General features: G+C 45.6%; 1 protein-coding gene and 1 long non-coding RNA gene across 3 annotated transcripts in view; one reads left to right on the forward strand and one right to left on the reverse strand.

Annotated features, from left to right (window-relative positions):
• LOC138445719 (uncharacterized) overlaps positions 1-3,918 on the reverse strand; it is a 45,231-nt gene extending 41,313 nt beyond the window's left edge. Inside the window, exons 1-2 of the long non-coding RNA XR_011258977.1 lie at positions 3,581-3,918; positions 2,801-2,869 (exon numbers count right to left, since the gene is read on the reverse strand). This is a non-coding gene — a long non-coding RNA (uncharacterized lncRNA). The remainder of the gene's footprint in view (positions 1-2,800; positions 2,870-3,580) is intronic.
• ANXA13 (annexin A13) overlaps positions 1-21,553 on the forward strand; it is a 57,749-nt gene that overhangs the window by 22,639 nt on the left and 13,557 nt on the right. For both annotated transcript variants that reach the window (XM_069599933.1, XM_069599932.1), the window contains 7 exons: positions 3,605-3,722; positions 11,531-11,625; positions 15,397-15,567; positions 18,930-18,963; positions 19,069-19,148; positions 20,748-20,816; positions 21,228-21,329. In XM_069599933.1, the coding sequence (XP_069456034.1) occupies positions 3,605-3,722; positions 11,531-11,625; positions 15,397-15,567; positions 18,930-18,963; positions 19,069-19,148; positions 20,748-20,816; positions 21,228-21,329 (669 nt within the window). The remainder of the gene's footprint in view (positions 1-3,604; positions 3,723-11,530; positions 11,626-15,396; positions 15,568-18,929; positions 18,964-19,068; positions 19,149-20,747; positions 20,817-21,227; positions 21,330-21,553) is intronic.

Raw genomic sequence — 21,553 nt, forward strand, 5'->3', positions numbered from 1 at the left:
TGGGAAGATCTCCTGGAGAACGGAATGGCAACCCACTCCAGTATTCTTGCCTGGAGAACACTATGGACAGAGGAGCCTGGCGGGCTACAGTTGGACATGACTAAGTGATTAAACAACTAGCAACAAGATGGAATTCTCTTCTGATAAGGAAAGATAACCAAGACAGCTAAGACTCATTCCTAGAAGGGGGCAGTTACTTTATCCTGCCCTGCTGAGAGTTGTATGTCTGATAGAGACTTACATGCTGCATTAGTTGTAAATAAAAAAATGAAGTCTCTACATCATCTTTATTCCTGACATGTGGCTCAACCCTTTCCCAATGCACACCCTCCACCAGCCTCCTTTCCCCACAACATGGTCCCGCCACCTTGCTCAGACATCAATATTATTTTGGCCTAAAGGACACTTATTTGTACTTTTTTGGTCTTGGATATACAAACTGCCCCTGTTCAGAGGTTCCTTTTCACATCCCTCCCCTCTTACAACTCCATGATATTTGTATGGAGACAGAAAACAGAAGACGGAATGGCATCCCGTAGCTCACTACCAGACAGTCCTGGTTAAAGCCCTGGCTTCAATTCTGCAGTTACCTGGCCCGGGGATCTTGAACAAGTCTCCTCATGGCTTCTGCAAGCCCTGGCAGCATCTTCGTGCCAATGAGGAAAAAAGTCTCCCCCTGGGGAAGAAGCAGACTGCCAGCACAGAGCTGGGCAAGTGTAAACCCACCTGGACCCCTCCCCACCCTCACCGCCCCTCAGCCAGGACCCTCAGGCATAACCAACCATTCACAGAGCCCCCATCTCTGTTTCAACTTGTCAGTTGGGAAGTGGGATAGATAATAAGAGTTCCACTGAATTCTTTCATGGATGAAGCTAAAGTGACCTACAGAACTGTTTATGAATCAGCCTGTTACTAGGAGATTTCTGCTGCTCTGGTTCAACTCCACCTCACTTCCTGAGCCACCCATAATACTCCTGATGAAAAGCAGAGACACAGTTTACTTCTTTGAGATTGTTCCTTCCCACACTCCCACACCCAGAGAACCAGCCCTTTGAGAATGTGATCAAAGAGCAGGGTGAGCTTGGTCAGTGTGCAGCCTGCGCAGCTGCACAGGGTCCCGCACTTACAAAGGCCCTGCTCTTGGTTAAATGCTTGGATGGCACTTGAAATTCTCAATCACTTTTGAACAAAGAGCCCTACATTTTCATTTTGCACTGAGCTCCACAAATCATATTTCTGGTCCTGCCAACAAGCCTTCCTAAGTCCCAGATAGTTTTCTTACAGGACGAAAGATTGGGAAAGGAAAATGGGACACACCATCCCTCCACTGAATGTGAAGGTACCAGTCATAATTAGATGAGAGGCAGGATGGTGCAGGGTTTCCTAGGTGGCTCAGCAGTAAAGAATCTGCCTGCGATGCAGAAGACACAGGAGATGCCATGGGTTTGATCCCTGGGTTGGGAAGATCCCCTGGAAGAGGGCATGGCAACCCACTCTGGTATTCTTGCCTGGAAAATTCCATGGACAGAGGAGCCTGAAAGGCTACGGTCTATAGGGTTGCACAGAGTTGGATACGACTGAAGTGACTGAGCATGCACACACAGAGGATGGTGCAGGAAACACAAGAGCATGGGCTTTAGGAGACAAATTGAGCTGGTGCACACATGCATCCTGCAAGAACACAGATAGGTGCTCTGACTTGCGTGAACCCAGGCTTCCTCCTCTGTAAATCAGGTGACTAACGCCTACTCTTCCCCGTGAAGAAAGGTCTGTCAGTGAAGGAGTCGTCTAGCATGTCGCAGGTGCTCAACAAATATGAGTCCCTCTCCAGCTTGTTTCAGGAATAGATACTTTAAGATGGGCCAGGTGAGACTTCCCTAAAGGTCCAGGGGTTAAGACACGGTGCTTCTACTTGCAGGGAGTGTGGGTTTGATCCCTGGTTGGGGAACTAAGATCCCTTATGTCACACGGGGTCAAAAAATAGAGGGGGGTGGGGAAGATGGGCTATACACTATATTGCAAAAGGCAATGGCAGGGAGGGGTCCTGATATCCCTTCAGCTCTAAAATTATATGATTGTCCATTAACCAAAACCTAAAAGTCAGCCCTCCTCCAGTCCCTAGTTATATTCTCTCTCTCTCTCTCTATCTCTCTCTTTCTCTGTATTTCCACTCTTATTACCTCTGCTTTGCTTCATACTGAACCCATGCTTCCTTCATGGAGTGGACCACATGGCCACCAACACACACTACACTCACGCTCAGTTAGCTTAGCAAACCCACCAGGGAGAGACATCTCTCTCCTAATATCTATATATCAAAGCAGGAAAAATTCTAACTGATCCTGCTTGGATTACATCCCCACTCTGGAACCAGTCACTACTGCCTGAGTGACAGGGTGCGTGTCCACCCAAGGGCAAGAAAATGGGGCTCAAGCCTCATGACTGACAGCCCCAGTGAGATTGTGTGGAATAGGGGAGGGGAAGTCCTCAGAGGACACAGAGCTGCCAGGCAAATGAATGAAACTCCTCCTCTGTGCTTTATGTGGTTTACTGCTCATTCCCAATAGGCGCCCACAGAAATGAAAGGAGGGAGAGGAGAATCTGGGAGTGTAGACAGTAACACTTGAGCCAGCTTTCCCGGAAGGATGGCAAATAAATGACACTTGTCATTAAAGAAGGTCTCTGAGGAGAGACAAAGAGCTGAGAAAAGCCAGAGTGTATTCAAAGCTACTCGTTGCATAACTGCAATTAACCTCACGTCTTTAAATTTTTAATAGTGGTGCAGATTTTTTATGCTTACCTTCTGTTTAAGCAAGCAACACTCGTTTTCCGCTTCAGTGCTAACAGAAAGTTTCTTTCTGGAAAATAACTTTAAGCAAAACAAACTAGGTCAACTGAGAGAAAAATAATAAGCAAATAATAATGTAGACCTAGATAGCTGTGGACATTTAGTGGATATACTATGCGAATGACTAAAATATGGGAAACATTAGATTAATATACATACAGAACTTTCTCTTCCCAAGGACCAGTAAAAACCAATACCTCTTATCTCTGACAAATTAAACAGTACATCTCTCATTGTGCGAATGGTAAAGCTTTAGCCCAGCTTACAAAATGGATCTGTAATAAGATCCTAGAATCCTCAGCTTCTGGCAGGCAGCAACTATTCCCTAGACAGGCTGTGTCTCAAGGCAAAGGGGAAAAACCAGCATTCCAAGACACTGGCCCACTGTATTACTCTCTGTTTCAGAAACAGACACACAGAGGAGGAGTCGACGAGAAAATCACTCCTCCCAGAGCTGACCGGGCTGATTGTCCCAGAGAACAAAGGGGCCCATTCTCTGTGGGCATCCGAGTCCAGCTGGCTCCAGGAGGTACCAGCCATCTCTCTGCAGCCAGAGCTTCCCCAGCTGATTTCCACACATACCCATGTGTACAGCGGCAGCTGTTCCCTCATCTGGGTGTCTGCTTGGTCTTCCTTTTAGCTGCCAATTTCAGCCAGAGATCATTTTTAATGCCCAAAGAGTCAGACACAACTTAATGACTCAACAACAACAACAACAAATTGTCCACTCACCTTTGCAATTATTTTTTCTTCTAGGCCAAAGGGAAAAGTCATCAGGGCTTGGATGCTGGTCGAGATACCAAAGCAAAAAGTCATCAGCGTTTTGATGCCGATCGAGATGCCAAAAAGCTGAACAAAGCCTGCAAAGGAATGGGTATGAAAGATATTTTGTTTCCTCATTCACTCCTGACCCTTATTAAACTTGATCTCACATCTGACTTTCCCATGATCTCAGGAAGATGACCTCCGATTTATCTTGTATTAATATCTTCCAAGCTAAACTGATCGTTTTTAAGTTTCCCTTTATAAAAGCTCTCAAAGTTATCAGATCCTATTTCATTTCAGGATTCAACAAAATAGCTAGAGATTGAAAATTATGACATTTCATTTGAACTTGAGCTGGAGGAAGCTTCATGAGAAGTGTAGTTTCTACAATCCTAATGTCATCTAAACCCTCTGATGTATTTCATGGGAGGTGGTGGGGAGTCAGGGCTGATGAGAACTGAATTAAGGACCTGGCACTTCACCTGGAAGCTGAACAAGTGGAGACAAAACTATGACCAAGGTCAAGAATCAAGGGGCCACACTGAAGCAGCTATTTACATCCAGGCCTAAGTGCGGCCAAGAATGGGAGTCTAAGCAGGAGATTGGGCTTCCCTGTTGGCCCAGTGGTGAAGAATCAGCCTGCCAATGGAGGAGACGCAGACTCGATTCCTGGATCAGGAAGATTCCCCTGGAGAAGGGAATGGGAACCCACTCTAGTATTCTTGCCTGGGAAATCCCATGGACAGAGGAGTCTGACAGGCTACAGTCCATGGGGTGGCAAAAGAGTCGGACATGACTTAGCAACTAAATAGTAACAACAAGCAAGAGATCAAGAGAAAGGTAAACCCAGGAACAAAGTGGGATGAAGGAAAGAGCACCTAGTGCTGGGGCCATAAACAGAGGCTCTGGAACCCAAGGAAGTCACTGGGTTGATCCCAGGTTTGTGGATCAAGGGTTCCAGGAAAACAAGGAAGTGACGGCAATAGCTTGGGAGGAAAAGGAGGGGCGAGGTTGATGAATTTCCTCAATTTTCTTTCTAATACCTATCGGGAAACTTTTAATATTCTAGGCATTGAGCCAAATACTTTATATATAAGATCTCATTAAGTTATTCTCACGAAAGTCCATTTTTCAGATGAGAGGAAAGACATGAGAAGTTCAGTAACGTGCCCAAAGACACGACACCAGTAAGCAGTGAGCTCTGGGATTGAACCAATTTCTGTCATTGCCTCCAAGCGCCAACAATTTAGAGACATCACAGCTAAGCCACCTCGGCCACACAATGGCCATGGGTGGGTTCAGGCCTGAGAAGACATGGCTGGTAGGAGCCATCTGAATCCAAAAGCTGCTTTACTAAATGTTTCTTTTTCTTATTGTGATATAATTTCTATATCATAAAATCCACCCTTTTGCAGTGTTCAATTTAATGGGGTTTCATGTATTCACAGGGTTTTGTAATCATCACCTCTAATTTCAGAACATTTTCATCAACCAAAAGAAACCCCACATGTATTCATAGCCGCTCCCACTCCACCTTCAGGTCCAGGCAATCACTGGTCCACTTCCTCTCTCTATGGATTTGCTGATTCTGGACATTTCATGCACCTGGAATTACATTAAGTCCCCTACATATAAACGAGTCCCATTCCAAGAGTGCATTCATAAGTCCAATTTGTTCCTAAGTCCAACAAAGTAGCCTAGGCACCCAGCTAACACAGTCGGCTACGTGGTACTGTACTGTAAGACATTTATAATACTTTTCACACACATAATACATAAAAACAAACACAAAAAATAAAGAAAATCATTTTAATTTGACAGTACTTTGAAAAGCACAATAGTACAGTACAAGAGCCCACACACAGGGACTGGGGCATCGAGTGAACAGGATAGAAGAGATACTGCCTGCAGGAGGGAGACGAGGCGGGAGCCCGGAGTGCAGCCTGGAGGGCAGGCTGCAGTTTCACTCACAGCTGGCGTCGATAGAACGCACGTTCGTATCTTGGAAAGTTCGACACTTGAAGGTTCATCTGTAGGGGACGCACTGTATACAATATGTGGCCTTTTATGTCTGTCTTTTTTCTCTTGGCATAATGTTTTATGAAGACAAGTGCTAGATTTTACTTAGAGGTAAATCAGTGGAGATTTACTTTCCTAGGAATGGGTATTGTGGTAGAAGATGGCCATTTAAACTTTTTGTGTGAGTCCAGGGGAAAGACCTGGGATCCACAGTGGAAGTTCTAGGAAGACATCTTTTGCTTCCGTAGAAGGAACTATCCAACTCTAGCCCAAAAGAAACGCTGAAATCCCAAAGGAGCTGGGGTTGAAGACAATGTGGAAGGAAGTAGTAGGGATTTCTACATAGTAAGTATTGTTGAATAAATCAGAGGTGGGAGGGCTGGAAATGAAGGGTGACAACCAGGTTGTTCGGTTTGGGGGCATCAGAGGTGAGCTCAGCAGAGAGGAGCTGGTCCTTGCTCATATCCTGGCTGGCTGATCAGGAGGCCTGCTTGCCTGTGAGTGTCAGGATGTTTATAGTTCTGAGCGTCTGAGCCAGCCTCACAGGTGTTTCCCTGCTGCCTCCTGAATGAGGGCCTGACATCTGGATGTGGGCTGGAGGCAGGGGCTGAAGTGGGTGTGGAATGAGTCAGCTGTGGTTTATGATAAATCCCTGAGTTCTTAGCTACCACACGAATTTAGTTCGCCAAGCACAGATGCAGCACTTACTGAATGTCAAAGTCATGCTGTGTTCTCCTCCCGCCTCCAATTGGCTGTGGCCACGAGGTAGAACCACTCTTGTGCTGGTGACTGTTGGAGAGTCCCTTCTACGTGCCAAGTGCTAAGCTGGGTACCACACACATCATCTTTTGTAATCTCCTGACAATCCTGTAAGGTTGTACTGTAATGACTTAACAGATGAGAATGCCAAGGCTCAGAGGTTAAATACTTGTCCAAAGTCAAAAAGTTATGAAATGAGGATGGGGTGATTGGACCTAGAGCTATCTTGAAAAGCTATCATTTGGATAAAGATCTAGAATTCCAACCTCTATTAGTAAATCCAAGCAAAATGGTATCATTGGCAAAACTCATCTGTAAGACCACGTACTTATTGCTATACCATCCCTGCCAGGGCTGGATTTAAATTTCTAGGGCCATGCTGTTCAATAGCCATCATGGTGAGACATACGGATCATTTTTAATTTTTGAGAAGCTATATTTTAAAATCCAGGTGAAATTAATTTTAACAATATATTTTAGTTAACTCAATACTGTATTGCAAATATCATTTCAACTGATAGCCAATTTCAAAGTTATTCATGAGATACCTGGCATCCCATTTTTCACATTAAGTCATCAAAGGACTATATATATTCTACACTTACAGAACATTTCAACTTGGACCAGCCACACTTTGCATCCTCAGCAACCACATGCATCCACTGTGTTGCATAGAGAGGGGTTAGAGGCCCTAGGCATCAAAAAGGTTATGTGGGCTCCCACTCATTCACCCAACTATGAAAGTCCAACTTATAAGAATGCAATATTACTTAACCATAAAAAAAGAATTAAATTGGACCATTTGTAGAGACATGGATTGACTAGAGTGTGTCATACAGAATGAAGCAAGCCAGAAAGAGAAAAACAAATATTGTATATTAACACATATATATGGATTCTAGAAAAACACTATAGGTGAACTTATTTGCAAAGCAGAAATAGAGATACGGACATAGAGAACAAACATATGGACCCCAAGCAGGGAAGGGGTGGTGGAATGGACTGGGAAATTGGGATTGACATATATACACTACAGTATAAAGCAGAGAGCTAATGAGAACCTACTGCATAGACAGGGAAGTCTACTCAGGACTCTGTGGTGACCTAAGTGGGAAGGAAATCCAAGGGAGAGGGGATATGTGTATAAGTATGGCTGATTCACTTTGATACAGAAAAAGAAACTAATACAAAATTGTAAAACAACTGTACTCCAATTAAAAAAAAAAAAAGAATGCTATGCCATAAAATAACAACTGATTTTTCCAAATAACGCTAAACTGGCAAATTTCCTTTTCACATCTTTGGTGCTTATGCTTCCCTAGCTCCTAAGTACCTTGGACCCTTGGTCTGGGTCAACCCAAATCCCTCGACACTGACCCCCGGTAGGCCTTCCTCTCGGGGCTCTGTGAACCCCCATCCCAGCAGATCCCTCCTGTAGATAATGCCTTAATCTGATAGCGCATGGACCCCAACATTCATTATCCTTCTGGAAATGCAAAAGGAGGTTTGCCATTCCTCCTGAAAAATACAGAAACGGGTCTCAGAGGGAGAAGCTACCATGGCACCATTGGAGGGTGGCTCTGGCTGGCTCTGGGGCCTGCTGAGAAGTGGTCACTCATCAGGGAGGGTACCAGGGAGGTCGCTTCAAACCCAGCAGAAACTCAGCTCCGCACCACCCTGCTGAAACTCAGCTCCGTGCCTTCCCAGAAAATTACTGGAAAAGCCAAAGTCAGGAGGCTCTTGGCCCTCCAAGGCTGACGGTCACCGGCTTCTGACCTTGACTGTGTAATTACTGTGTCCTATGCACAGTCAAGGCTGAGGTTCCTTCTTTCCTCATTAAAAAAAAGTCTTTCCCAGAATCCCTGGTGACTGGCCCTGATCCTCAAACCATTGTAAATGTTTACAGGAAATTGTTCCCCTGCACAGACTGCTTATATGACACACATACTGTGAAATATAAGATGAGGTCACTGTTCAGTAAATCGCTCCTTGGTCCAGTGGAAACAGTGCCCCACATAAACCTGATGCCTGGACTCAAAGAGCTTGAGGGAAATCAAGTCACTTCCAGTTGCTCCCCCACTTCACCTCCAGGCTGCTGCTGGGCCAGCCCCAGACTGCTCTGCTCTCCTTTTAAAAAGTATTGCAGGAAGCAAAGTCTTGAAAGCCTTACTTTTAAATTTTTAACTCAATCGTCCTGAATTATGCAGATATAGGTTGACTGAAGCATCGGAGCAGAGGATTTCCTGTTGGTCCCTGCTACATGCAGGCTTCCCAGGGGGCTGAGGGGTAAAGAATCTGCCTACCAATGCAGGAGATACAGGAGACTCGAGTTTGATTCCCAGGTCGGAAAGATTCTCTGCAGAGGAAATGGCAACCCACTCCAATATTCTGGCCTGGAGAATTCCATGGACAGAGGAGCCTGGCAGGTTACAGTCTATGGGGTCGAAAAGAGTTCAACACAAGCACACACACACACACACACACACACACACACACACATCACATCACCTGCTATGAACAGGGCGCCTGAGTAGAGCACACAGCTTCACACCCATGCAGAGACCAGCGCCGTCAAAAGGCAGTGCAAACGGCCCCATGCATTCAAACATTCCTTCACTCAGCAAGTCAGGTCTGATAAATACTGAGAGCCTTCTGTGTGGAGATTGCAATGAGCAGTGCCTCCTGCTCCCATGGAACTTGCAGTGAGGGATGGCAGAGGAGGAGGAAGGGCAATAGGAGGGACCCAGGAAGGAGTGTCTGTCTCTTCCCAGGAGAGTCCAGCAAGCTGAGTCCTGAAGGAGGAATGGGAGGGAAGGTGAGGGGCGCAAAGCTAACAGAAGGGCTTGCGGGCAGAGAAGAATCCAGGCTGTTGTTCTGGATCCAAAGGGGCCTAGATGGAATGGTTTGAAGCAGAGGGGTGGGCAGGCTGATCTGTTCAGCAGAAAGGCCACTCAGGACAGTGAATTCTGACCAGAGAAGGTGAGAGTAAGGCAGGATCCCCATGGAGCAGCCCACATGGAAAAAAAAAAGGAAGGGGTTGGATTCAGAGTTGTTTTTTTTTTTTTTTATGAGAAAAAAAAATCCCTTCTGAGGTGAGCACTCAGAGGTTAAAAAGACATCATGTCGCAGAGGAAGTAACTGCATACAGATTCCGTAGGCGAGGCTGCAGGAGGAAATGAGGAGGGACAGCAGAAATAGCTTTGGGAGTGAGTCGGAATGAAGCAGGCAGCGAACGTTATTTTTGCAAGTGAGCTCATCCTAAAATTTTCTGGTTTTCCAGCTGGAATCAAAGAGCTAGATCTTCCTGGAATTGTAAAGGTGGAACTAGTCCTTGAGACTAAACGAACAGTCCACAGACATGGAGCTGTGTCTTTCCTAGGAGCAGCGCACAGCCCTCCAACCCCTGGGTCAGCGCAGTCTTTCTAAGTCCCAGCACTGACTTTCCAAATAAAGCAATGTGGGCTGGGGCCAAACACTTCATCTTTGCCAGTACACACTATTTACAGGCAGCAGGCATGAGAGGAGGTCTAGGAACAGGCAGGAATGCTCCAGAATCTGATGATTTGTCGTGTAGTTTAAGGGTGGAGCCAGACTTGAACCCAGTCTGAAGAAATTGAATTCACGGTTTGTTGATCAAGGAGTCTGTTTCATTCCCATACCTGCAACCCCTGGGACATCTTTGCTACTCTGTGCATGCAAGGATGCTAAGTCACTTCAGTCATGTCCAACTCTTTGTGATCCTATGGACTGTAGCCCACCAGACTCCTCTGTCCATGGGATTCTTCAGGCAAGAGCACTGGCGTGGGTTGCCCTCCACCAGGGGATCTTCCCCACCCAGGGATCGAACCTGCATCTCTTATGTCTCCTGCATTGGCAGGAGGGTTCTTGACTACTAGCACCACCTGGAAAGCCCCTTCCCATCCTGTGTCCAGGTTCTAAAAATGATACACTGCCCTTCTTTCTTAGTCATTATCATTTCAGTATTGATCACAAATCCGCCTGCAATATGGGATACCTGGGTTCGATCCCTGGGTTGGGAAGATCCCCTGGAAAAGGGAAAGGTTTTGGCCTGGAGATTTCCATGGACTGTATAGTCCATGGGATGGCAAAGAGTTGGACATAACTGAGCAACTTTCACTTTCACCTGTGATGAACAAGGATTATTTTGAGCATCAGGGGAAAAGTGTGGTTCAAAGGAGTTTAAGGGGTAACTACCCCTCAAGCTCCCGATTAGGACTTTTCTCTGAAATTAACAAGTTTATGAATGGGCCTGATATTGCAGCAATTTGGGACTTCTGTCTTAACCTCTTCCACCCCATTTTAAGTAATTGGAGGCCAAGGAACATACCATTTTTTTTAAACAGCTTTTTTTTTTTTTGAGGTATAGACACACCATACAATTCACCCATTTAAAGTGTCCAGTTGTTTTTAATGTGGTGATGTGTGAAACCATCACCATGGCCAATTTAGAACATTTTCATCACCTTAAAAAGAAGCCTCCTACACTTGAGCTATCGCCTCTCTGCCCACCCCACCTTCAGCCACTGTTCTTCTTTCTGTCTTAATATAGATTTCCCTGTGCTGGGCTTCCATATGAATGGAATCACAATACTGCATCTTCTGTGACTGGTTTCTCTCACTTACCGTGGTGTGCTTAAGGTCCACTCATGTCGTCAAATGTATCGGTCTCCATTTCTTTTTCTGGCCAAATAACATTCCACCAAATGAATATGGCACGGTTCATTTTTCCATTATCCACTGATGGACATTCAAGTGGTTTGCACCTTTTGACCATTACGAATGATGCTGCTGTGAGCATTTGAATACAAATTTTGTGCGGACATAAGTTTTCATTTCTCTTAAGTTTATGTTGAGCAGTGAAATTAAGGGATATACTGTATTTGTTCCTCTTTCCACTACAACGCCTAGTACTGTGCTTTATGCAATGTGAGGCCTCAGTGGATACTTGTTAAGTGAATAAGGAGAATACAGTTATCAGCACAAGATATTAAAGTCAAATGATCCATCTAGGTTATACAAAGTGTGTGACCTCTACCCTGGTTTCTCCAGCTGGACTAAAATAAACTTCCAGCTTGTTTCTTGCTCACCATGGTTTTGTTTCTTTCTCCTGCACTTTAGGAACTGATGAAGCCGCCATCATTGAAATCTTATCAAGCAGGACATCAAGTGAGAGGCAACAAATAAAACAAAAGTACAAGACGACATACGGCAAGGTGATGCCGAGGACCTTCAGCCACGCGCACACGGCCTTGGCCTTAACTGTCTCTTCCGCTTCCTTTACGTTCCCAAGACAGTGACAGATACCTTTAAAGTTTTATCTAGTTAGCCCAAGAGAAACAAAACAAGACACCTATTTAGAGCTTTAATCGACTTCAGAAAAACTGAAATGGCCTTGTTAACAGCCTGTAAAATCAATATTAACTCATTGCTTTTTAAATTGACTTCTTTATAAATTAATCCCTCAGACATTTCTTCCCCATTCTTTTAGACTATTTTCACACATTAACTTATAGATAGGCCACTAATTTGAAAATCAGTTTTTGCGGGAGGGTCTTGATATAAGAATTATTTATTCAGGTGTCTTCAATAATGATTTATTCTTCATAAATGACTGTTACAAAAATTTAAAAACCAAAAAGTGAAAACACCCTCTGTTGCGTTAAGCATCTATACCTTTTCCTTTCTTTACACATTTCTTTTATTCTTATTGTTGATAGTGTTACGTACAGAAATCTTTAAGAATACACTAGCCTTTCTACAGTATTTTCTTCATTAATATATCATGAACGAAACTTAACATTTTCTTAATGTCATTAGAATGATCAGTTTACAAAATAAATATTAATTATGCTGCATTCTAATTCCAAATTTAGAAAATCTTTACAGTGTCAATAATCCTATGTATAATTGGATAGAGAGATAGAAATGGACTTTCTTACAGGTTTGTCACTGGGTGGACAACCATCTCTCCAGGCTTGGTCTCCTCACAAATACAATGATAAATTTGCCTCCCTTCTCAGGTTGCTGGGAGAATCAGGCAGGGGAATGCTGGCACCTTCCAGCAAAGGGAAGCCCTAATAAGGGATGGCTGTTTCCATCTTACAGAGAGGAAAGTGGAGCTCATCTATTTAAATGACTGATGCAAAATCACACACTTACTAAGAAAAAGAACTAGGCCTCGAGTCTAAGCCTTCCACCTCCAGGGCCAGCCATCACTTCTGGAGAACCCGTTGCCATAAGAGGAGGAGCAGTTTATTTCTATATTAAGTGGCCCAGACAGCTGTGCTTTTGTAGTTTTTCCTGCTTCCCTCCTCACGATGAGGCTTGTCAATGTCATTCATTGATGACACTGGTGAAGATAGGTGAAGCTTCAGTTTAGCTGATTTAAACTTAATTGAATGACATTGAACTTTCATCCTTGTCAGTGTGCCTGACTGTAGCAGCCCCTCACGCACTGTGTCTACTTCTATCCTGCTAATATGGAAAGTCAGACACAGGCTTCTTGAGCTTTGGTGTAAAATAAGTGTGTGTGTGTGTGTGTGCTAAGTCATGTCTGACTTTTTGCAACCCAACAGACTGTAGCCCATAAGGCTCCTCTGACCATGGGATTTTTCATCAAGAACACTGGAGTGGGTTGCCATTTCCTTCTCCAGAGGATCTTCCTGACCCAAGGACTGAACCTGTGTCTATTGTGTCTCCTGCATTGGCAGGAGTATTCTTGATCACTGCACCACTTAGGAAGCAGTAAAATAAAAGTAAATGGGTTCAAAGCCAGACCCTTGGGCTTTGTTAAAGTGGGCACTCTATAGCACAAAATCTGCAATACCTACATCTGCCAATCACTTTTTTTTTTTTACTTTCCAATTCTCAGCTGTGTATCAGACAGCCGAGACCTCCAGAATCATATTACAAAGCTAGAAGACATCTCTTGTCATTGTTGTTCAGCTGCTCAGTCATGTCTAGCTGTTTTGCAACCCCATGGACTGTAGTCTGCCAGGCTTCTCTGTCCATGCAGTTTCTCCAGGCAAGAATACTGGAGAGGGTTGCCATTTCCTCCTCCAGGGCATCTTCCTGACCCAGGGATTGAACCAGCATCTCCTGCATCAGTAGGCAGATTCTTTACCACTGAGCCATCAGGGAAACCCTGGAAGACATTCAGTTCAGTTCAGTTCAGTTCATTAGAGACAAACAAATCTAAATCCTCAAGTCAACTGAGCTCCAAAGAGAATAAGCATCCCAAGGTGACACAGCTAGTTAGCAGGAAACCAGGGTCAGAGCCAAGGTATCCTGAGCTGGCTCCTATGTCCAAATAGAATGTAAACACACAGGGGTTTGTTTTCATGCTTGTGGCTTCTAAGAGCAGGCAGCTGGAATCTCTCTTCTCTGCAGTTCTATATAATGCCCATCTGACTTGAAAAAAGATTCCAGTCTTCAGGCGGATCCACACCAGAGCACTGACCAGAGGCCTGTCTTCACAAGGTCAGGGTTAGAGGCAGCAGCTGCCACGGAATGAAGCTACTAATATTAACATCACAACCCACTACTGAGGCAGCAGATCCCAGGGCCTTGGACAAAAATCTTCTGGGTTTTTCTCCCACATCTGGAACTCAAAGGTTCATTTGAGGAATAGTTGATTTGCCTTCTCTCTGAAAGTTTCATCAACATAGAATAATAATAACAGCAACAATAATAATCACTTACTGAACATCGAAAATGTGCCAGGCACTGTGTTCAGTGTCTACAAGGACTGCCTCATTTAATTCTCCCAACAACCCTAGGAAGTAAGTCTTGCTATTCTCCCCATTCTTCAAAGAAGGAAACAGAGAGATGATGAAATTAAGCGCATTTCCAAGGTCACAGAACTCCGTGGCTGCGTTGTTAGCCATCATGCGTGGAGCTGAGTAGCCAGGCCCACTCCGGGCTGTAGCTTGGTCTATTGGCTTCCATTCTGACCCACACGGAGCAGTCTCTCTGCATGAAAGTCCTTCTTTGAGGTCCTTCATTTTGGTTAGGATGTCGACAGCTCTAGCTGGACTGAACGTTCATTCTTGACGCTTTTCTCATTAAACCATCTAGCCAGAGGGAGCAGGTGGGAGCAAGCAGTCTACTCGCGATTAGAGGGGGCTTGCCAAAAACCGATGCCAGGGAGAATTTCATGAACTTCCCTCCCCCTACTTGAGTTCTTTCTCATGTGTGTCCCTTTCAGGACTTAACAAAACACCAAAGTGGCTGTCCATGGAGCTTGCCCAGGACAGTCTCACGTTACTCCTGTCACCCCTCTGTGACAACAGGGGACGACTATTGGTAGTGCCCCCCTTCCACTCTCAGGGCTTCCCTGCTGGCTCAGCTGGTGGAGAACCCGCCTGTCAATGCAGGAGACACAAGAGGTACAGGTTCGATCCCTGGGTCTGGAAGATTCCCTGGAGAAGGAAATGGCAACCTACTCTAGTATTCTTGCCTGGAAAATTCCAGAGGGGCCTGGTAGGCACAGTCCACGGGGTTGCAAAGAGCTGGACACAACCAAGCATGCATGTGCTTTCACGCTCAAAGCACCCCCATCCGGCCAGTGAATGAGCCAGTCTCCTGGAGAGGACAAACCTGTGTTAGTCCTCTCTAGCCAAGTGTTTGCAGATGAGTCCTTTATCTTACCAAGGTTCAGCCCATGGGGATAAAGCAATAAATACCTCTCCTCTTAGGGCTGTCTCAAGGATCAATGAGAAAGCTGTCTGAACCCTAAAGTGTTCTGCAAATGCTTGTTGTCATTGTGACTCATCTTCAGTGTCCCCAGCAGATGGATGGGCAGTCGGGTGACCACGGTCCTCCAGAGAAGGTTGCTCACCCCTGTAGAGCTCCTGTCTAGAGCGTGCCCTGGGCATCCACAGCAAGTGTCCAGTCTCCCCTCGGGCCGTGCCGTGTGGAAAGCAGACACCTGTCCCCCTGCCCTCAGGCCCTTCTCAGTCAGGACTCCTGCCATCTTCCCACAGGACCTGGAGGAGGTGCTCAAGAGTGAGCTGAGTGGAAACTTTGAGAAGGCAGCCTTGGCCCTTCTGGATCGCCCCGATGAGTATGCTGCCCGGCAGCTGCAGAAGGCCATGAAGGGCCTGGGCACGAGTGAGGCAGTACTCATCGAGGTCCTGTGCACAAGAACCAATAAGGTGAGTCCCAGCCGAGCCCCTGAGGGAGCGTCCACATGCCCGTCAGAGAGGGTTACAGCAGCAAGAAGGGAAAGTCCTCCTAGCCCTCCACCCTGTGGTGAGCAAGTGTCTGGGCAAGCAATTTGCCCGCTTGGTTCACATTGGAGAGACACCTCTTCCAATATTCCGATGGTCGGTTTTGGTGTTACTGCCCCTGGCTTGACAGGATAGAGCCTTCCAGAAGAGCTGTGTCAATCCAAATTTATTTTTCCAAAGAGATGCAGTTTCATATGTGGGATACGAGTCCTACTTTACCTGCCCAGCCTGACTTTGCAGGTCTCCTAGCACCAATACTGCAATTAGTAATCCAAGTGTGGATGCAGGGAGCAAAGGAATGAGGCAGGTGGGTGGGAATGCCAAGGGGATCCCAGGAAACATCTGGGGCTGCCACCACCTCCCCAGAGGTTTCCATGTCCTTCTGTTAGCAGCCCTCTCCCCTTGTCCCTTGGGTACATGCCATCATGTCAGGAGCTAAAAAGGACATTTGTGAAGGCCCATTCATATTTGGTTCCAGAACCCATAGGGGCCATGTGTGCGTGTTAGCTGTTCAGTCATGTCCAACTCTTTGCGACCCCATGGACTGTAGCCTGCCAGGCTCCTCTGTCCATGGAATTCTCCAGGCAGGAATACTGGAGTGGGTTGCCATTCCCTTCTACAAGGGATCTTCCTGACCCAGGAATCAAACCCAACTCTCCTGCATTGCAGGCAGATTCTTTACCATCTGAGCCACCAGGGAAGCCCAGGGACCATGGACTTCACCAAGAGTAAAGAGGGTCCCCAGGTCATTCTCTGGAAATGTCCTCTTCTTCTGCAACATCCATCATGTAGAGTGGGGAGGTCCAGCAAGGAAAGTGCCAAGAAAACCCAACATTTTTGATTCCTCCAGGGAGGAAACAGAAGCAGCACCTGGAGCAGACGGCGAGGAAAACCACCCTGGCGCTCTGATGCTGCTGGGCTATTAATACTTAGGCCTCAAATGTCAATAACCCAGGCTTGTTCGTTCTGCTCAGCCTGTGCTGTCCAGCCCATTACCCGAGGCACCACCGGGGTCCAGGCTACAGGAGCAAACCCTTTTCCTGAACATCCCTGGACTCCTCTTCTTCCCACAGATAATAAAACCCCTCTATTTGGGGTTAAGATAGTGGTTTAGAGGAGCCTTAACACAGGCAGATGGCATTGGTTCTATCCAATAACCACACAACTCTCCTTACTCAGTATCCATGTCTTTTCCAGAAGCACCAAAGTGCCAGTGACCCGGCAGCCAGTATCTGGGCAGCCTCCCTTGGCCAGAAGGTTAATTTGGTCATTCTTTTTCTAATCACATTTGTCCCCATGTGGCTCACTCTCAACCTAGTTTCTTTTGGGTCCTGGTCTCGAACAATGAGCAATCAAATAGATCTGACAGTAAAAAGGAGAAAAGCAGGGAGGGAGCAGGCAACAGGTTCAGGCAGATCCTGGTAGTGGGTTGGAAGGAGAAAGGGGAGGGGGCTGCAGAGTCACAGGTGTTCAGCCCCCACCTCCTCCTACCCTCTTCCCACCCACCGCAGCAACACGGGCCTGGCTCCTCACCTTCCATCAGCCCCACTCGCTTCTCCCCATTGCTGCCTCGTGACCTTCATTTTAAACAGTTTGTGGGAGGCACTGTGGGGAGACACTGGCTCTTATATGCTGCTGGGTCAAGTGTAGACTGAGGCAGCTCCCAAGCGGCCCCCTTGGGACGAGCCAGTGAACCCTATAGCCATACATGGCTTTATGCTCTTCACTTTATTGCATTTTTACAAACTGAGTGTGTGCAGCAATGCTTCTTGGAGCAAGTCTATCAGCATAATTTTTCCAGCAGCGTTTGCTCACTTCTTGTCTCTGTGTCCTATTTTGGCAATTCTCATAATATTTCAAACCCTCCCCTGGAAGAAAGATGATGATTCACTGAAGGTTCAGATGATGGCTAGCATTTTTTAGGAATAAAGTATTTTTAAATTAAGGTATGTGCATTATTTTTTTAGACACTATTGCACACTTCACAGACCACAGTAGAGTGTCAGTATAACTTCTTTCTTTTTATTTTTTTAACCTTTTATTTTATATTAGATTATAGCTGATCAACAATGCTGTGATAGTTTCAGGTGGACAGCAGAGGGACTCAGCCGTACATATACATCAATGTAACTTTTGTACGTACTGGGAAACCAAAAGATTCATGTAGTTCACTTTATTACGACACTCATTTTATCAGGGTGGCATGTGCCTGTAAGGCAGTCCTTCCCAGCACACACCCTAGAGAGAGACTTGCATTGCAGCACATAGCAAAATTGTTGACTGAGTGCAGCCTTGTTTGAAGTAGAGAAAAATTGGAAACAGTCTAAATGTTCATCAGTCAGAGGCTGGCTAAATAAACTGGGGCTTACTGTAGGATGGAACATTTTGTTTCCATTTAATAAAAAAATGCTAGGTGACTAAGAGTACGTAAGCATAGCAGGACCTTAAAGACCTATTACTGAGTGAAAAAAATAAGTTGAACAAATATATACAGTATTCCAGTTTTTAAACACATACACAAAACAATTCTATATATTTTCAGTAGCACAAACATGTATGTACAAATGCAAAAGGAAAATGCACACAGAATTTCTAAAACTGGCTCCCTTGTGGGGAGGATGGGGAGTGAGATGGAACAAGAAGGTAGTGAATGACTATGTTAGCTTAGGGACTTCCCTGGTGGTCCAGTGGTTAAGACTTCCTTCCAGTGTAGGGTGTGTGGGTTTGATCCCTGGGTAGGGGAGCTAAGATCTTCATGGCCAAGAAACCAAAACAGAAAACAGAAAAAGTATTGTAACAAATTCAGTAATGACGTTAAAAATGATCCACATCGAGGAATCTTAAAAAAATAAATCAGCTTAGCTGTAATGCTTTCACTCTTAACTAAGGATGTGTGTGTGTGTCTGTGTGTGTGTTAGTCGCTCGGTCGTGTCCAGCTCTTTGTGACCCCATAGACTGTGACCCAACAGCTCCTCTGTCTGTGGGATTTCCCAGGCAAGGATACTACAGTGGCTAGCCATTCCCTTCTCCAGGGGATCTTCCCACCTAGAGACTGAACTCTCCCACATTGCAGGCAGATTCTTTACCCCCTGAAGCACCACGGAAACCCCTTATCTCCACACAGCCAGGGACTTGCTGACTTGCTCTAGGTTTGGACCTTGAGCTGCAGGGACTGCCCCCTTTGGAGGAAGTCATGAAGGCATCCTGTGTCCAGAAACAGGCTCTGCCTATCTTATCAATAAACCCCGCCTTGAAGTATTGATTTTTTTTTTTATTATCTTTCCTAGGAAATCATTGCCATTAAAGAGGCCTACCAAAGGTGTAAGTGACCTTTTGTTCTGACTTTAGATACTAAAGAATGCTTCTTGCAAACTACCTCTGGGAAACTAAATCTGCTTCCTCTCCTCCTTTCTTCTTCCGCTAAAGTGTTTGACAAGAGCCTTGAATCAGATGTCAAAGGGGATACAAGTGGAAGCCTAAAAAAAATTCTGGTCTCCCTGTTACAGGTAAGAGTGAAGAGGCCTCACCTGCTTCATGATCCTGAGAAACAGCCCTTGGCAACGTGCTACCATGCTGTAAAAGTCAGTGTAGATAATAAACATTTCCTTCTCTTATTAAATTGCTACTGAGGAACCACCAACCTGTCTTCTGTCCATCTAGCTCTTCTGAAATTATTCAGTGGAGATTCTTCCCCCTGTAACAATCTGCCTTGTCATTTGCAGTCTACAATCCCTTTCTGTTAGTGAGTCATCTCATTAAGCATTGCCATCTCACTTTGCCAGTGAGGAACCTCTAGGGGTATACACAGTAACATACAGGCCGGGAGCAAGAGCCAACTCATCTGACCCCAAATAGGGTCCTTCTCATGATACAACTAACTTCCAGGATTCACCCTAAGTCTAGGCCTGTAGGAACCTCTTGGCCAGGAAAGCAGGGTTTTCAGAACTGGCCCTGCGAGGACGCAGCCCCTGGACCTCCAGCCAGATGGCATCTGCCCTCTCATTGACACACCCGTCTTTCTGAGCTTTGTGTGTTTCCTCTGATTACTTTCCATGTGGATAGACTGATAGCAGAGAACACATAGAATAAGCTTGAGCTATAGCAGGAAGACTATATGAATGGTCTCCTGCTACGTAGCAAATTGCTGCAGATTTAGAACAACACACATCTATGACCCAGCAGTTTCCACGGGCCAGGGCTCCTGTTACAGGTTAGTTGAGTCCCTGGCTCAGGGTCTCTATAGGCTGGAATCCAGGGCTGCCATCTCCTGTGAGGCCTGGGGTCCTCTCCTAAGCTCCCTGGCTGTTGGCAGATTTTAGCTCTCTGGGGCTGTATGACTGATGCTCCTGTTTTCTTGCTAACTAAAAAGACCCTCAGTTCCTAGAGGCTACCCACAGTCCCCTGTCATGTGGCCCCAGAGAGAGTTCAGAGCATGGCTATATGGTTTCTTCCAGACCAGTGTGAGCTCATCTCTCTGACTTCTTCCATCTCTGACCTCTCAGAGCTCACCTGATTGGGTCAGACCTACCCAGGGTAACTGATTAGGGACCTTAATTACATCTGCAAACATCCCTGTTGCCACATAAACATAACACGATCACAGGGGTGACACCTCACCATGTTTACAGGTCTTGTCCACACTCAAAGGGAGGAGATTAGTGTGGGCCATCAGGGTCACCTTAGAATTCCACCTGCCACTAAAGGGCTTAAGTGAGACCTCCAAGACCTTCCATGACCAACATCCAGGGTTCTTCAGGACAGGGACCCTGAGAGGTGCAACTTGATATTTTGGAAGGAAAGAGATACCTTCCCAACAGACTCATTCTAGGGGACATCATGAGGTTTCTTAGAGGTCAGAGGGGTTTGTGAGTGACCTTGGATTCTACAAAAAAAAAAAAAAGGAAAAATGTGTTGTCACAGAAGCTACTCTGTTTATCAGTTGTGCCCAAAAGATGGCAGCAAAGAGCAGTGCTGCCCCTTTGCCAGGCTGAGTCTAATTTTCAGGCCACTGCTCTGAAATCACCGCTTTTTCGAGGACTTTCCCTTTTTTGTTTTCTTTGCTCAAGCAGGAACTCAAGTTAATAACAACGTGTTGATTTTTCTAGGCTAATCGTGATGAAGGAGATAATGTGGACAAAGATCTAGCTGGGCAGGATGCCAAAGAGCTGTATGATGTAAGTATGCGGGTGTGCCAGTCTCTGCAAATGGTTCTCTGTTATTTAACATGATTTTCAACAATTATGTCTTTCTTTTATGTGAATCGGAATTACTTGGGAAATAAGTATGATCTTGAAAGTGTTTTTCATCTATACTGTCTTCATGAACCTAAAAGAATTGCTTATTCTATTATTTTACTCTCGTGTTAACCACCTCAGATCCATTCTGAAATAAAGGGACATATAAATAATATAAATAGATAGGTGAGGTATACTTGTGGGTTAGAAATTGAAAGCGCTAGGTCAATCCATTTGGCTTCTCTTAGGCTCATGTTTTATTGTTTCCTGTAAGTGAGGCCTGGTCACAGCTGTGTATATTTGGTCTTTTTGCAAAAGTCATTTTCAAAATGTTTGCACTTGGTTCTCTAGGCAGGGGAAGGCCGCTGGGGCACGGACGAGCTTGCCTTCAATGAACTCCTGGCCAAGAGAAGCCACAAGCAGTTACGAGCCACCTTTGAAGCCTACCAAACTGTAAGTGACCCAGCACTAAGGCAAGGAGTTCACACAGGAACAGAGTCTCAAGTTATCTCCAAAAGAAGCTGAGATCTGGGATATGGAACTGAGCGGTGGGAGCAGGGGCGGCGGGTGTCTTTTACAATAGCAGTTCTCAATCACGGATGATCTTGCACACCCTTAGGGATATCTGGGGCTTCCCAGATGGCACGGTGGTAAAGAATCCTCCTGCCAGTGCAGGA

Source organism: Ovis canadensis, chromosome 9 (assembly GCF_042477335.2).
Source record: "Ovis canadensis isolate MfBH-ARS-UI-01 breed Bighorn chromosome 9, ARS-UI_OviCan_v2, whole genome shotgun sequence".
NCBI lineage: Eukaryota > Metazoa > Chordata > Mammalia > Artiodactyla > Bovidae > Ovis > Ovis canadensis.